Raw genomic sequence first — 17,375 nt, forward strand, 5'->3', positions numbered from 1 at the left:
AAAAAAATGACGATATGGCGACCAGTGTTGAGCGCAAGTGCTCGCAACTTGAGTTTGCATCGGGTGCTCGGGTATGCACTGAGTATCGCGGGTGCTCGAGTCTCCGCCCCATATGCTTCACGGCCAAAAAAATCTCTCAGGGATTGCCTGCCATGCACGAGCGATACCCGCATGTTTTTTTGGGGGTGTCTAATAACCGTGAAACATGCGGGCGGGGACTCGAGCATTTCACTTGAGCACCCGTGATACATGGTGCATACCTGAGTACCCGATGCAAACTCAAGTAGCGAGCACTTGCGCTCGAGTAATGACAACTTATTCAATATGATGACCTAATGTTATCAAATTCTGTGTCGTACCTCTGGGTTCAAAATGTTCGCTATACCCCTTAATAAAATCCTTGAGGGGTATAGTTTCCAAAATGGGGTCACTTGTGGGAGAGCTCCACTGTTTAGGCACATCAGGGGCTCTCCAAACGCGACATGGTGTCCGCTAACGAATTGAATGGAAAATCGGCTCAAATTGTTAGCGGACACCATGCTGCGTTTGGATAGCCCCTGGTGTGCCTAAACAGTGGAGCTCCCCCACAAGTGACCACATTTTGGAAACTAGACCCCACAAGGCACCTATCTAGATGCATAGTGAGAACTTGGAACCCCTAGGTGCTTCACAAATTGATTCGTAAAATGAAAAAGTATTTTTTTTTCCACCTTTTCATTTTTACGAATCAATTTGTGAAGCACCTGAGGGTTCCAAGTGCTCACTATGCATCTAGATAGGTGCCTTGGGGGGTCTAGTTTCCAAGATGGGGTCACTTGTGGGGGAGCTCCACTTGCGCTCGAGTAATGACAACTTATTCAATATGATGACCTAATGTTATCAAATTCTGTGTCGTACCTCTGGGTTCAAAATGTTCGCTATACCCCTTAATAAAATCCTTGAGGGGTATAGTTTCCAAAATGGGGTCACTTGTGGGGGAGCTCCACTGTTTAGGCACATCAGGGGCTCTCCAAACGCAACATGGTGTCCGCTAACAATTTGAACCGATTTTCCATTCAATTTGTTAGCGGACAGCATGTTGCGTTTGGAGAGCCCCTGATGTGCCTAAACAGTGGAGCTCCCCCACAAGTGACCCCATTTTGGAAACTAGACCCCCAAGGCACCTATCTAGATGCATAGTGAGCACTTGGAACCCTCAGGTGCTTCAAAAATTGATTCGTAAAAATTAAAAAGTGGAAAAAAAATATTTTTTAATTTTTACGAATAAATTTGTGAAGCACCTAGGGGTTCCAAGTTCTCACTATGCATCTAGATAGGTGCCTTGGGGAGTATAGTTTCCAAAATGGGGTCACTTGTGGGGGAGCTCCACTGTTTAGGCACATCAGGGGCTCTCCAAACGCAACATGGCGTCCGCTAATTATTCAAGCAAATTTTACAATCAAAAAGTCAAATGGCGCTCCTTCCCTTCCGAGCCCTGCCGTGCGCCCAAACAGTGGTTTTTCCCCACATATGGGGTATCTGCGTACCCAGGGGAAATTGCACAACAAACTTTGGGGTCCATTTTTTCCTGTTACCCCTGCGAAAATAAAAAAAATTGGGTCTAAAGTAACATTTTTGTGAAAAAAGATAAATGTTCATTATTTTCTTCCACATTCCAAAAATTCCTGTGAAGCACCTGAAGGGTTAATAAAGTTCTTGAATGTGGTTTTGAGCACCTTGAGGGGTGCAGTTTTTAGAATGGTGTCACTTTTGGGTATTTTCTGTCATAAAGACCTCTCAAAGTGACTTCAAATGTGATGTGGTCCCTGAAAAAATGGTTTTGTAAATTTTGTTGGAAAAATGAGAAATCGCTGGTCAACTTTTAACCCTTATAGCTCCCTAACAAAAAAAAATGTTGGTTCCAAAATTGTGCTGATGTAAAGTAGACATGTGGGAAGTGTTATTTATTAACTCTTTTGTGTGACATATCTCTCTGATTTAAGGGCATAAAAATTCAAATTTTGAAAATTGCAAAATTTTCAAAATTTTCACCAAATTTCCATTTTTTTCACAAATATACGCAAGTGATATCGAAGAAATTTTACAACAATCATGAAGTACAATATGTCCCGAAAAAACGTTCTCAGAATCAGGGGTATCCGTTGAAGCGTTCCAGAGTAATTACCTCATAAAGTGACAGTGGTCAGAATTGTAAAAATTGGCCTGGTCATTAACGTGCAAACCACCTTGGGTTGTAAAGGGGTTAAAGTTCATCTCTCCTTGTTGCCTGGAGTGCCACTTTTACATCAACAGAAATTCTAAAATGTTTTTTTGAGAACTTTCTAACACAAAAAGAAGAATGCAAAGCTTAGGCTTGTTGACATGCAGTAACATATGCATTAGCTATTGCTAAGTTTTTACTAACAACTTGAAGCCACCAATATATTGACATATGAAGTACTCTATAGATCACCCAAGAGTATTAAACCTTCACGCACAAGTAAATGTTCAGCAGTATATATATATAAATAGCCACTAGAACATGTATATATAGGTTTCCTTCAGTTATTGCCAAACTTTCAATTATGTTGCTGCTATATCACGCCAATGCTATTAGAATATTAGCATTTTATGAAGTTGTAACAATTACAATCTATGTATTATCCATGCATGTTATTCCATATAACATAACAAACATAACAAGGAATTACCGTAATAAAAATAAAATTATGGCTTCATATAACATTGCTGCAAAGGCAAAAAATTCTTAGTATAATTTCTATCACAGCTCAGGAAATAAAAAAATATATTCTAAAATAAATTGTATTTAATTTATGGAATTTAACATAATTGGGTACATTTGTTCATATATTCATTCAATAGGCACTGTAAAATGTTCACTGCACAATGCAGCTAAAGAAACTTTGGAATTTGTCTTCTTATTTAACGCAGAGGATATAAAATTCCCAGCTTCCATTACTTTGGAGAGGTCAACACCCTGGGAACACAAAGAAACCAAAAGTTAAGTAAATTTGTGAAATCATACAATATAAATATGTGACACTAAAATATACTATATACAGTGGGTACTGAAAGTATTCAGACCTTTTTAAATTTTTCACTATTTGTTTCATCGCAGCCATTTGGTAAATTCTAAAACGTTCATTTTTTTTTCTCATTAAAATACACTCTGCACCCCATCTTGACTGAAAAAAAAAGAAGTGTAGAAATTTTTGCAAATTTATTAAAAAAGAAAAACTGAGATATCACATGGTCATCAGTATTCAGACCCTTTGCTCAGTATTGAGTAGAAGCACCCTTTTGAGCTAGTACAGCCATGAGTCTTCTTGGGAATTATGTTTCCCAAGTTTTTCACACCTGGATTTGGGGATCCTCTGCCATTGTTATTTGCAGATCCTCTCCAGTTCCATCAGGTTGTGTGGTAAACGTTGGTGGACAGACATTTTCAGGTCTCTCCAGAGATGCTCAATTGGGTGTAGGTCAGGGCTCTGGCTGGGCCAGTCAAGAATGGTCACAGAGTGGTTCTGAAGCCACTCCTTTGTTATTTTAACTGTGTGCTTCGGGTCATTGTCTTGTTGGAAGGTGAACCTTCGGCCAAGTCTGAGGTCCAGAGCACTCTGGAAGAGGTTTTCATCCAGGATATCTCTGTACTTGGCCGCATTCATGTTTCCTTCAATTGCAACCAGTCGTCCTGTCCCAACAGCTGAAAAACACCACCATAGCATGATGCTGCCACCACCATGTTTCACTGTTGAGATTGTATTGGGTAGGTGATGATCAGTGCCTGGTTTTCTCCACACATTCCGCTTAGAATTATCACCAAAAAGTTCTATCTTTGTCTCATCAGACCAGAGAATCTTATTTCTCATAGTCTGGGAGTCCTTCATGTGTTTTTGAGCAAACTCTATGCTGGCATTCATATGTCTTGCACTAAGGAGAGGCTTCCGTCGGGCCACTCTGCCATAAAGGCACGAAAGGTGGATGGCTGCAGTGATCGTTGACTTTGAGGAACGTTCTCCCATCTCCCTAATGCATCTCTGGAGCTCAGCCACAGTGATCTTGGGGTTCTTCTTTACCTCTCTCACCAAGGCTCTTCCCCCACGATTGCTCAGTTTGCCTGGATGGCCAGGTCTAGGAAGACTTCTGGTCGTCCCAAACTTCTTCCATTTAAGGATTACGAAGGCCACTGTGCTCTTAGGAACCTTGAGTAATGCAGAAATTCTTTTGTAACCTTGGCCAGATCTGTGCCTTGCCACAATTCTGTCTCTGAGCTCCTTGGGCAGTTCCTTTGAGCTCATGATTTTCACTTGGTCTGACATGCACTGTGAGTTGTGAGATCTTATATAGACAGGTGTGTGCCTTTCCAAATCAAGTCCTATCAGCTTAATTAAACACAGCTGGACTCCATTGAAGGAATAGAACCATCTCAAGGAGGATCACAAGGAAATGGACAGCATGTGACTTAAATATGAGTGTCTGAGCAAAGGGTCTGAATACTTATGACCATGTGATATTTCAATTTTACTTTTTTAATAAATTTGCAAAAATGTCTACATTTCTGTTTTTTTCAGTCAAAAAGAGATGCAGAGTGTACTTTAATGAGAAAAAAAAACTTTTTAGAATTTTAATAGCTGCAATGAAACAAAGAGTGAAAAATTTAAAGGGGCCTGGGTACTTTCCGTACCCATTGTGTATATATACAGTACAGACCAAAAGTTTGGACACACCTTCTCATTTAAAGATTTTTCTATAGTTTCATGACTATGAAAGTGTCCCCAAGTGCAGTTGCAAAATCCATCAAGCGCTACAAAGAAACTGGCTCATATGAGGACTGCCTCAGGAATGGAAGACCAAGAGTCACCTCTGCTTCTGAGGATAAGTTTATCTGAGTCACCAGCCTCAGAAATTGCAGGTTAACAGGAGCTCAGATTAGAGACCAGGTCAATGCCACGCAGAGTTCTAGCAGCATACACATCTCTACAACAACTGTTAAGAGGAGACTTTGTGCAGCAGGCCTTCATGGTAAAATAGCTGCTAGGAAACCACTGCTAAGGACAGGCAAAAAGCAGAAGAGACTTGTTTGGGCTAAAGAGCACAAGGAATGGACATTAGACCAGTGAAAATCTGTGCTTTGGTCTGATGAGTCCAAATTTGAGATCTTTGGTTCCAACCACCGTGTCTTTGTGCGACGCAGAAATGGTGAACAGAAGGACTCTACATGCCTGGTTCCCACCGTGAAGCATGGAGGAGGAGTTATGATGGTGTGGGGGTGCTTTGCTGGTGACACTGTTGGGAATTTATTCAAAATTGAAGGCATACTGAACCAGCATGGCTACCACAACATCTTGCAGCGGCATGCTATTCCATCCGGTTTGCGTTTAGTTGGACCATCATTTATTTTTCAACAGGACAGTGACCCCAAACACACCTCCAGGCTGTGTAAGGGCTATTTGACCAAGAAGGAGAGTGATGGGGTGCTACGCCAGATGACCTGGCCTCCACAGTCACCAGACCTGAACCCAATCGAGATGGTTTGGGGTGAGCTGGACCGCAGAGTGAAGGAAAAAGGGCCAACAAGTGCTAAGCATGTCTGGGAACTCCTTCAAGATTGTTGGAAGACCATTTCCGGTGACTACCTCTTGAAGCTAATCAAGAGAATGCCAAGAGTGTGCAAAGCAGTCATCAAAGCAAGAGGTGGCTACTTTGAAGAACCTAGAATATAAGACATATTTTCAGTTGTTTCACACTTTTTTGCTAAGTATATAATTCCACATGTGTTAATTCATAGTTTTGATGCCTTCAGTGTGAATGTACAATTTACAAAGTCATGAAAATACAGAAAAATCTTTAAATGAGAAGGTGTGTCCAAACTTTTGATCTGTACTGTATATATATAGATATATATATCTATATATAAAGTATATATAATTTGTCGTATTTTACAGCATCTATATTTAGTTTCTTGTCACAAAATGGTTATTCTCCTAATCATAAGTTGCAGTATCCATAGGCTAGGGAATAACTTGCCGATCACTGGGGATCTAACTGCTGGGACGCCCAGTGATCCTGAGATCGGGACTCTGCAGCCTCTGGCATGTGCACCTCTGTTCCGTTTAAGAAGGGGCTGCAGAGCCCTGATCATTTTCATTTTTCATTAATGGTGGGAACAACTACTAGCATGTTTCGGTTTAAACATTTCAATTTTCAAAGAAATAATAATGCAACATTTTTAGCGAATTTTGGCATACTAGTATTTTAGCATCAGAGAAGGAATTAAATATATAAACCAGATATGGCACTTCAAATAATGTCATAAAATACAAGCTCTGCCTACCTTTCTAGGTGCAGAGTAAAGAAGAGATTCATAAATATAAAATAATAATTTTTATTAATCAATCAATAAACACAGTACATAAACAGTAAAATTCAACATTAAAAAACAGAGTGCCCAGTAAGGGGACAGACTCCTGCACAATTTGTGATTCAATTTGCCCGAATTACCAAAAGAATGCAGTAAGGCAGCACAATATTTCAGTGTCAATTGGGAATGTTTTGCTTGCTAGTCACTAGTGACTGTACTGCGTTTTCTTGGGCAATCCTTTGAGTGAATGGGGGAATAAATGTATTTAAAAAAATACAAAACTGTGATTGCCTACATCACAAATTGTGTGTCTAGATCTATTTTTCTTTGGCCATTTGTTTTACTTGTTAAATTTTGCATCTGCACACTCCACACCAACACTGCACTCTGTTGCAGATGCAGACTTTGTATATGTCTTCCTATCTAGCATTTCTTATCACTGTCATTGTTGGGAAACCTGGTGAATTCGAATTTCAAAAGATTCAATCATCTCTACAACTAACATAATGTGGCAATGCCCAGAGAATAAAAGCTCTTCTTTTTTATGACCACAGAGTGAGTGTTGTGACCAGCAGCTCATAATATTTGGGTTATGACCAAGGACCATAAGGTATAGTGCAGAAGATAGATAGACAATATTTGCTTTCTACACATTAACAGCTTGAGAGAGCTACAAATATAATGGCAAAACAAATACATAAATTGGTTAGATGAGTGTTCAACAGAATGGCTGTGTATTACCATCAGTGAGAATCATCAAATATACTCCAGGATGTAGGTTTTATATAGTACAGATATACTTAGACAATAAGGCAAGAAAAAGGGACTTTGAACATTTAAAAAAAATCTATTCAAAGTTCCTTAAACATATAGTACAGAGTTTTCTGGATCAATACATCTATTTAGAGAAAAAAAGAAAGTAGCCCAAGGCTATATTTACACTGCTATTTGTGGACTGATTTGGCGCCTCTGTTCGCAGTTTCATGATATGAGATGAAGAATACCACAAAATGAAATCCTATTCTTGCCCGTTATTGATTTGCCATTAGATGTTTAACTTTGGAAGATTCTTATTACTTAAAAGAAGGTTATGTAGAGAAGTCATACCGCCAGAAGACGAACGGCAAAACTATTGGATGGATTATTTCACTTCAGATATAATATTTCATGCATTGCTTTAAAAATTATTTTGTAAGTAAAATACAGATCTTTTGCAATAGAAAGGGTCCCATAGTGCATCATGATTAGAGATGAGCGTTGTTCTACTCGAACTGTTCGCCAATCTCAAATTCGAGCTGTTTTGGGCGGTGTTCGAGCCGTTCGGCGAACACGAACAATTTGAGAAAAATTCGGCTGTTCGAGGTTATGTTCGATAACTGTTCGTGCACCAAAATCATAACTGGATTTTTTCTCAGTAATGATGAAAATTAATGTTAATACGCAGTTTGAGTGTACAGCGGGGTGGGGGGAGGGGCAGGGGATGGATCTCTGCAGGAACAATGAAGATCTCCATTTTTTTTTTCTCTTTCCCGCATTTACAGTGGGGAGGTGCAATCTGTCAGCCTATCAGCAGCGCACACACGGAGCGAAGTGCTTTTTTTCACACAAGCAAGGGCATGTGTCATTGGCAGTGTATGTCACATGTCCTTGCCCTATAAGACCAAGCCATTTTCCCCGTCGCCACCATTTTCTCACTGCTGCAGCTGCGTGTTAGACGGCACCGCTGTTGCTGTGTGCGCTATACCTTGTTAATTTCAAGCCAATTTTCGCACAAATCTACAGATAGCTTGGGAATAGGGAATAGTTGTGATTGCAGTCCTTTTAAGGACTAGGTTACAGCATTTCCTATGACTTTTATCAGGCAGGTCTGTGCTCTTGAATAGATAGGTTGTGGGAGTAAAGACTAATTGTAATTGGAGTCCTTTTCCGGACTAGGTTACATCAGTTCCTATCAGTTTTTGCCAGGCAGGTCTGTGCCAGTGCTGTGCAAGTTTTTTTCACAGCATTTGGCTGAATCTAGCAAAGCTAATCCTTTTTGGCCTATTGCAGAGTGTGTTAGTCAGTGGAGTAGCCTATCTGTGTTGCAAGATATACCACCTGTGTATAGAATACCAATTTTTTTACTGCACCTAGTGAAGTAAAATCTTTTGGGCATAGCATCATTCTATTAGTCCATCTATACTGACCTCCATCAGGTTGCAAATTGAATATAATTTTTTTCTGCATCTAGCTCTGAAAAAATATTGGGCTTCTAGCTGTGTGTGGGACTTGTTGTATTAGTCCATCTATACTGACCTCCATCAGGTTGCAAACTGAATATATTTTTTTCTGCATCTACCTCTGAAAAAATATTGGGCTTCTAGCTGTGTGTGGGACTTGTTCTATTAATCCATCTATACAGACCTCCATCACGTTGCAAACTGAATATATTTTTTTCTGCATCTACCTCTGAAAAAATATTGGGCTTCTAGCTGTGTGTGGGACTTGTTGTATTAGTCCATCTATACTGACCTCCATCAGGTTGCAAATTAAAAATAATATTTATCTGCATCTACAGTACCTCTGAAAAAATATTTGGGCTTCTAGCTGTGTGTGGGACTTGTTCTATTAGTCCATCTATACTGACCTCCATCAGGTTGCAAATTGAATATAATTTTTATCTGCATCTAGCTCTGAAAAAATATTTGGCCTTCTAGCAGTGTGTGGGACTTTCTCTATTAGTCCATCTATACTGACCTCCATCAGGTTGCAAATTAAAAATAATTTTTATCTGCATCTACCTCTGAAAAAATATTTGGGCTTCTAGCTGTGTGTGGGACTTGTTCTATTAATCCATCTATACAGACCTCCATCAGGTTGCAAACTGAATATATTTTTTTCTGCATCTACCTCTGAAAAAATATTGGGCTTCTAGCTGTGTGTGGGACTTGTTGTATTAGTCCATCTATACTGACCTCCATCAGGTTGCAAACTGAATATATTTTTTTCTGCATCTACCTCTGAAAAAATATTGGGCTTCTAGCTGTGTGTGGGACTTGTTCTATTAATCCATCTATACAGACCTCCATCAGGTTGCAAACTGAATATATTTTTTTCTGCATCTACCTCTGAAAAAATATGTGGCCTTCTAGCAGTGTGTGGGACTTTCTCTATTAGTCCATCTATACTGACCTCCATCAGGTTGCAAACTGAATATAATTTTTTTCTGCATCTAGCTCTGAAAAAATATTTGGCCTTCTAGCAGTGTGTGGGACTTTCTCTATTAGTCCATCTATACTGACCTCCATCAGGTTGCAAATTCAAAATAATTTTTTGTCTGCATCTAGCTCTGAAAAAATATTGGGCTTCTAGCTGTGTGTGGGACTTGTTGTATTAGTCCATCTATACTGACCTCCATCAGGTTGCAAATTAAAAATAATTTTTATCTGCATCTACAGTACCTCTGAAAAAATATTTGGGCTTCTAGCTGTGTGTGGGACTTGTTCTATTAGTCCATCTATACTGACCTCCATCAGGTTGCAAATTGAATATAATTTTTATCTGCATCTACCTCTGAAAAAATATTTGGGCTTCTAGCTGTGTGTGGGACTTGTTCTATTAATCCATCTATACAGACCTCCATCAGGTTGCAAACTGAATATATTTTTTTCTGCATCTACCTCTGAAAAAATATGTGGCCTTCTAGCAGTGTGTGGGACTTTCTCTATTAGTCCATCTATACTGACCTCCATCAGGCTGCAAATTCAAAATAATTTTTTGTCTGCATCTAGCTCTGAAAAAATATTGGGCTTCTAGCTGTGTGTGGAACTTGTTGTATTAGTCCATCTATACTGACCTCGATCAGGTTGCAAACTGAATATATTTTTTTCTGCATCTACCTCTAAAAAAATATTGGGCTTCTAGCTGTGTGTGGGACTTGTTCTATTAATCCATCTATACAGACCTCCATCAGGTTGCAAACTGAATATATTTTTTTCTGCATCTACCTCTGAAAAAATATTGGGCTTCTAGCTGTGTGTGGGACTTGTTGTATTAGTCCATCTATACTGACTAGTGTTGAGCCACCCCCGTAGTGTTCGAGTTCGGTTCGGTTCGTCGAACACCCGTGTGTTCGCCGAACTGTTCGTCGAACTGTTCGTCGAACACCTTCGAACACCATTAAAACCAATGGCAGGCAAACAAAAACACATAGAAACACATAGAAAACACCTTCAAAGGTGTCCAAAAGCTGACAAACTGCTCAGAAGACACAACTAACACATGGAAAAGTGACAAGTACATATAGTCATGCGAAAAGAAAAGAGGTGGAGGAGTAAAAGGAGGGGGAGACACAGATATAGGCATGTCATGCCCTTCTAAAATCCAAAAAGTGAGAAGCCGAGACGGCCAGTCCGCTCCTGCCCGTGCCACCTCCGTGTCGCCGGGTTTGTGCCAGAGCCGCGGTGAACCCTGACGGCCAGCCCCCCTCTCCCAATACTGGTGCCTGTCCGCTGGTGGGTCGAGAGAGCCCCCCTGTGGTGGAGGCAGCTCTAAGCTTTTTAATTTAAATTGTCCCTCTAATTTGAATGAATACACTTTAAATCCATTTACAAGGATCTATTGGAGGGCAAGTCTCATGCCAGCAGCCGCGTAATTCCAGCTCCAGTAGCGTCCACTAAAGCTGCTGCAGTTAAAAAGCTTTTATAAGGATCGAGCTCAGCTGTCCACCGCAAGGCATCCTAGTGCCAGTCCCAGCCCCTATGCCTTGGGGTGCCTCCTGATGCTCTTCACTAAGTATCCCGTGGTCCCGAAGCATTTCCTTTGAAAAAATTAAGTGTCCAAACTACAGGTGGTGTAGCTTGCTTAACAGCCGGGATAATCCGCTGACTAGCAGACACTGCTACTAGGCACAAAGTATTTCCTGGGCTAGATGCAGTTAAAAATTTGTAAGTAGATACTCTCGTTGGATGCTGAGAAAGCATTCCATAGAGTCTCCTGGCACGCCATATATGATTCTCTTAAAAAGCTTGGGGTAGGGGTCTAGGGGACCCTTTTATAGCCAAAATCACGGCCCTGTATCACAATACGTCACCTAGGCTGAAGATAAATGGAACTGTAGCACCGAGGGCTCGGTTGCTACAGACGTATTGCACCTCACCCAGAGGTGTGATATCTCACTCTCAGATAAGGATGGAGTGTGGATCAGGACCCGACACCTGCATGCATTACACCACATTGCCGTGGGGCAGGGCGACCAATATGCCCCTGAGATGGGCACGACAGTCCCTGTCCCTGGCTGGAGTGGGGGGAGGGAACACTGAGGAAGAGGAACCCTGCAGTGCAGGAGCAGGGAGGAAGCAGTTCCTGGGTGCATTGAGAAGGGAGTATAAAAGGTGGGCACCATCTTAGTTCAGTGCAGAGAAGTCTGAGCAGAAGTGGCAGGGAGCAGGGGCTCTGCATGAGCTCTGCTCCGGAGGCGGGCCTAGTAACAGAGGCCCAGGCCTGCAAGAGGGAGAAGGAAGGAAGAGGAGCGGAGAAGGCTCCAGGAACGAGGAATGAAGGGATCCCAGGGGTGCGGACGGGCGAGTCGCCACCGCACACCCGAATCCACCTGCGTGGAGGGGTCAGGCCAAAGGGGGAGACCGGTCCCCGAACTAGTGGAGGCAGGAAACGACCCTCAGCTAGAAACCGGAGGCTCTGACATTTTATGTGGCGCAGCCCCTTGCTCCACCCGCTAGGAAGGCACCACATAGGGTCAGGGAAACTGGCGCCAAGTTTACCAAGAGGAGGCCCGAGGCAGCCGGACAGAAGTGTTGGTAAGAAAGGCCAGACAAAGGACACACAAAGGGGGTCCTGTGAAGCGCTCCAAAGTTATCTGGGAGTTGTCTGAGCCCCTCACCTGGTGAGCACAGTACGACGTGGGCAGCCGTTACCTGCAGACGTGGTCTGGATAATAAGAACTGTGAGTAAAGGCCCTGAACTGCATCACTGACTCCGTGTCGTTACTGCTGCTGCCCTGCACCATCACCCCCATCCTCCGCATACACTGCCCTGAGGCTATACTCCTCCCGTGGGGAGTTATGCTACGCTCTGCTGCACCCACAACACCAGCCTTAGCGGTCTGCCCTGTAGCGGCGGTTCACTCTGACCGCAATCCACGGGTGGCGTAGTCGGACATTTAAACATCAAAACCACATAAATAGTTCCGCCACTGGTTTGACCGCCCTGAGCCACGGAACCGGATCGCCGCCACGAAGACTACAACCACCAGCATCCACCAAAAAGTGTCCGGCTCCGGGTGTCCCAAGGCCCAGGGGGTGCGTCAGAACATTTTCATCACCTTTCACAATCACCAATGGGACAAGGCAGGGATGTCCTCTGTCCCCTCTCTTATACATCCTAGTGACGGAGCACCTACTCTCATCAATTCGCCATAACCCCAATATTAGGTGGATTGAGGTGGGAGGCACCGAGTACAAGTGCTCTCTATTTGCTGATGATGTCCTAGTATATATCACTCAATCACATATATCCATCCCTGCTGTTATGGCTGAAATAGATCACTTTGTTACATGGTAAAATTTTAAAATCAATGCAGCGAAGTCTGAGGCCCTCAATGTCTCCCTCCCTAAATCCATATAGGATTCCATCCAGTCCAACTTTCCCTTTGCCTGGCCCTCACAGGGTATCAAATACTTAGGAATTCCTATTCATAGAGACCTCTCCCATCTATGTTATCTTAATTTTGGGCCCTTTATTGAACAATTCCATACAGACCACGGTTGGCAAGTTAGAACTGTAAGATTCACTACGTGAACCACTGGTGTTTTGTGGAAAAGCACATGTACACCGCGTTCCAAATTATTATGCAAAAAGTGTTTAGGAGTGATAAGGGAAGAATTTGTTTGTTTGTCAGTTAAACTCATTGATGGTGATGTGTGTCAGGGCTCTTTATATCACTGTAAGCAATTGCAGACACCTGTGCTAATTAGTTTGGCAGGTGTGTCCAATGAAAGGCAAGACTACTTAAGAAGGCTCTCTCACATTATTAAGCAGCCTACATTTTCTGCCAAAGTGGGAAAGAAAAAGGATGTGTCGGCTGCTGAGAAGCAACAAATTGTGGAGTGTTTAGGTCAAGGCATGACTACAATCAACATTGTGCGATGATCAGGATGAAGTGTCTTGGCAATCAAGAAGTATGTAGCTGATTCACAGTACACACGTGTGCGTGCTGATAAGGGCAAATTGAGGACTCTTTCCTACAGGCAATTACGTCAGGTTGAAACAGCAGCGGCAAAAAAGCCTTGTCATAGCAGCAGACAAGTTTTTGAAGCTGCTTGTGCCTCCAACGTCCCCCGAACAACAAGATGCAGGGTCCTTCAGAGGTTTGCAGCTGTGCATATGCCATCCTGTCGACCTCCTCTATCCACTTCACACAAGCAGAAACGGCTCCAGTGGGCCAAACATTACATGAAGACTGATTTCAAAACTGTTTTGTTCACGGATGAGTGCCGTGCAGCGCTCGATGGTCCAGATGAATGGAGTGGAGGATGGCTGGTTGATGGACACCCCACGCAAACACGGCTACAGCGCCAACAAGGAGGAGGTGGAGTAATGTTTTGGGCTGGAATCATGGGGAGAGAGATTGTCGGCCCCTTTAGGATCCCTGAAGGCGCTAAAGATGAACTCCATAATGTATGTGGATTTTCTCAAACAGCACTTCCTGCCATGGTTCAAGAAGAAGAACCGTGTATTTCACAGCAAGATCATTTTTCTGCATGATAATGCACCATCTCATGCTGCACATAAAACATCTGCATCTCTGGCTGATATGGGCATAAAAGGGGACAAACTTATGGTGTGACCCCCATGCTCCCCTGACCTCTACCCCATTCAGAACCTTTGGAGCATCATTAAAAGGAGTGTCTATGATGGCGGGAGGCAGTTCACATCTAAGCAACAGCTCTGGGAGGGTATTCTGTCCTCATGCAAAACAATTGAAGCAGAAACCATCCAAAACCTGACAAATTCAATGGACGAGAGAGGTCAGAAGCTCCTTTCGAACAAGGGGTCCTATGTGAAAATGTAACATCACCTAGAATAAAGTTTTGAGTTGAAAACTGTTTGATTTCAGTTTCTAACAACCTGCTAATGCTTATAATTTCAAAAATGACCATTTTTTTGGTCTTTATTAAAATGAAAAGGTTGATCGAAAAGTTTGGGGGATCTAAGAGTGTGGCAACCCAGTAGTCATGATTACTTCGAATTCTGACAATATGAGGGTCATGCTGCAGGTAGTGCAGCAAGAAGGCACTTATGTGTCTTGCGCATCTCGGAGCCCCAAAATTATTTTCCGGGCTAGATGCAGCTAAAAATTATTTTTAATTTTAAATCTGGTGAAGCTTATTATAGATGGCCTAATAGGATCAGTGCTGCACACTGCTACAAAGCCCAAATTATTTTCCAGTCAAGATACAGATAAACATGATTAGTAATTTGAAAGCTTAAAACGGTTGGTAGGGTGATTTTAACCAATCATCAAGCTTTTACTCTCCCCAGGATGACACAGGGGTAGAAAAGTCGTTTCGGATCCATGATTTGTTCATCTTTATGAACGTGAGTCTGTCTACATTATCAGTGGAGAGCCGCGTGCGCTTATCTGTCAGCACACCACCAGCAGCGCTGAACACACGTTCAGACAGAACGCTGGCTGCGGGGCATGACAAGATCTCCAAGGCGTAAGTGGCTAGCTCCGGCCATTTATCCAGATTGGAAGCCCAAAAAGAGCAAGGGTCCAGTGACACAGTCGTGGCTTCAATGTTTACTTGGAGATACTCCTGTACCATCGTCTCTAGGCGTTGACTATGTGTCAGACTTCTTGTCTCCTGTGGCCTTGCAAAGGATGGGCTAAAAAAGTGGTGAAATGATTCCGCAAAATTGATGTTACCAGCAGATACTGTGGTTCTGTTACGGTTTGAGTGCTGAACACTTGACGGTCCCACGGTTGGCAAGTTGGAACTGTGAGATTCACTACGTGCACCACTGGTATTTTGTGGAAAAGCACATGTAAGATTCTGCAACAGTCTCTGCTGATACTCCTGCATGCGTGCATCCCTTTCTATGGCAGGAATAATTTCTGCAAATTTACTTTTGTACCGGGGATCTAACAGTGTGGCAACCCAGTAGTCAGGATTATTTCTAATTCTCACAATTCGAGGGTCATGTTGCAGGTAGTGCAGCAAGAAGGCACTCATGTGTGTTGCGCATCCAGGAGCACCAAGTCCCTGTTGTGTTGGTGGCGAGGTAACAATCATGCTTCCTTCCTCTGTCCTCTCCCCCCAACCTCGCACAACAGAAATGTGATCAAGGTCTCCCTCATCTGATGAGTCTTCCATCAGTTCGTCCTCCACTTCTTCCTGGGCTCCTGCACCTTCCTCACTAGTTTGGCTGCTACCATGCGCCCTGGTAAAACCATCTCCCCCACCCTCACATGCCTGCCGCCTTGGTGCTGCCGACCGTCTGGACCTTGCAGATGTTAGCCCTTCCGCATACAACTCCTCCTCCTCTACTTCCTCCACCTCCTCTTGTGCCACCACCTGACTCCGAATTCTGTTTAACATGTGCTCCAGCATGTAAATCACCGGAATAGTCATGCTGATAATGGCATCGTCAGCACTAAACATCTTCGTCGCCATTTCAAAACTGTGCAGAAGGGTGCATAGGTTCCTGATCTGAGACCACTCCTCCAGCGTGATTTGCCCCACCTCTGAATCTCGTTGGCCCAGGCTATACGTCAGAACGTATTGCACCAGGGCTTGTCGGTGCTGCCACAGTCGCTGCAACATGTGCAGAGTTGAATTCCACCGGGTAGGCACATCGCATTTTAGCCGGTGAAGTGGCAGGCCCAACGACTTCTGTAGAGATGTAAGTCGCTGAGCTGCGGGATGCGAACGGCGGAAGTGAGCACACAGCGACCGTGCCCTCTGCAGAAGGCCATCTAGTCTGGGATAGTGGGCTAAAAATTGCTGGACGTGTGAGACATTGCCCCGGCGAAGGGCCGCACCCAGGTTTGCAGCATTGTCGCACACGGCCTTCCCTGGTTTCAGGTCCAGTGGAGACAACCATTCATGAAATTGGTTCTCCAGAGCTGACCACAACTCCTCAGCTGTGTGACTCACATTTCCCAGACATTTCAATGTAAAAACCGCCTGATGACGTTGAGCCCTACTGCCAGCATAGTAAGGAGGTGTGCAGGATCCCTTCTGCGCAGTTAGAAAGCTTGTGGCATGACCAGACAGGCTTTGGGTGCAGGTGGAAGACCGAGAGGAGGTTGAGGAGGCAGAAGCAGTGGAGGAACTTTGACATAAAGAGGATTGACGCACAACTCGGGACGGCAAGACTTAGACAGCAGCCCCTTGTCCTGCTGTCACCATAGTTACCCAGTGCCCAGTCAGCGACATGTAACGCCCCTGTCCATGCCTACTCGTCCAAGTGTCTGTGGTGAAATGCACCCTGTCACACACAGAGTTTCTCAAAGAAGCGGTGATGTTGTGTGCGACATGCTGGTGGAGCGCAGGCACACCTTTCTTTGAGAAGTAGTGCCGACTGGGCATCTGGTACTGGGGCACTGCGACGGACATAAGGTCTCGAAAATCCTCTGTGTCCACCAGGCGGAAAGGCAGCATTTCTGTAGCCAAGAGCTTGCAGATGGTGAAATTCAACCTCTTAGCTTTCTCATGGCTAGGAGGAAATGGTCTTTTACTTGTCCACATCTGAGGGACCGAGGGCTGGCTATTGTGCTTAGACGGGGTTGATAAGGGTGTCCCCGGCAAACTGCCGGTCTGTGAGGAAGATGCAGGCGGACATGTTAGGTTGCCTTGATCCAAAGGTGGTGCTATCGATGTCGGACAGCGCTCAACACCAGCTGGTGTTACCACCTCCAAAGAAAATGATGACCTGCCAATCACGCTGGCTGTTGCGGGTAAAGAGGTGGCAGGTCTGCGCCCCAAAACAGGTGTGACTGCTGTCCCCCCAG

At 43.6% G+C, this 17,375-nt stretch overlaps 1 protein-coding gene across 2 annotated transcripts in view; it reads right to left on the reverse strand.

The window, feature by feature from the left end:
* Positions 1 to 1,423: 1,423 nt before the first annotated feature.
* The window catches only part of HMGCLL1 (3-hydroxy-3-methylglutaryl-CoA lyase like 1), a 285,021-nt gene continuing 269,069 nt past the window's right edge, over positions 1,424 to 17,375 (reverse strand). For both annotated transcript variants that reach the window (XM_073673142.1, XM_073673141.1), the window contains one exon: positions 1,424 to 2,977. In XM_073673142.1, coding sequence (XP_073529243.1) covers positions 2,852 to 2,977 — 126 coding nt within the window. In that variant the 3' untranslated portion in view covers positions 1,424 to 2,851. The remainder of the gene's footprint in view (positions 2,978 to 17,375) is intronic.

Source organism: Phyllobates terribilis, unplaced genomic scaffold, assembly GCF_046119375.1.
Source record: "Phyllobates terribilis strain yellow unplaced genomic scaffold, ASM4611937v1 Scaffold_3__8_contigs__length_932513732, whole genome shotgun sequence".
Lineage (NCBI taxonomy): Eukaryota > Metazoa > Chordata > Amphibia > Anura > Dendrobatidae > Phyllobates > Phyllobates terribilis.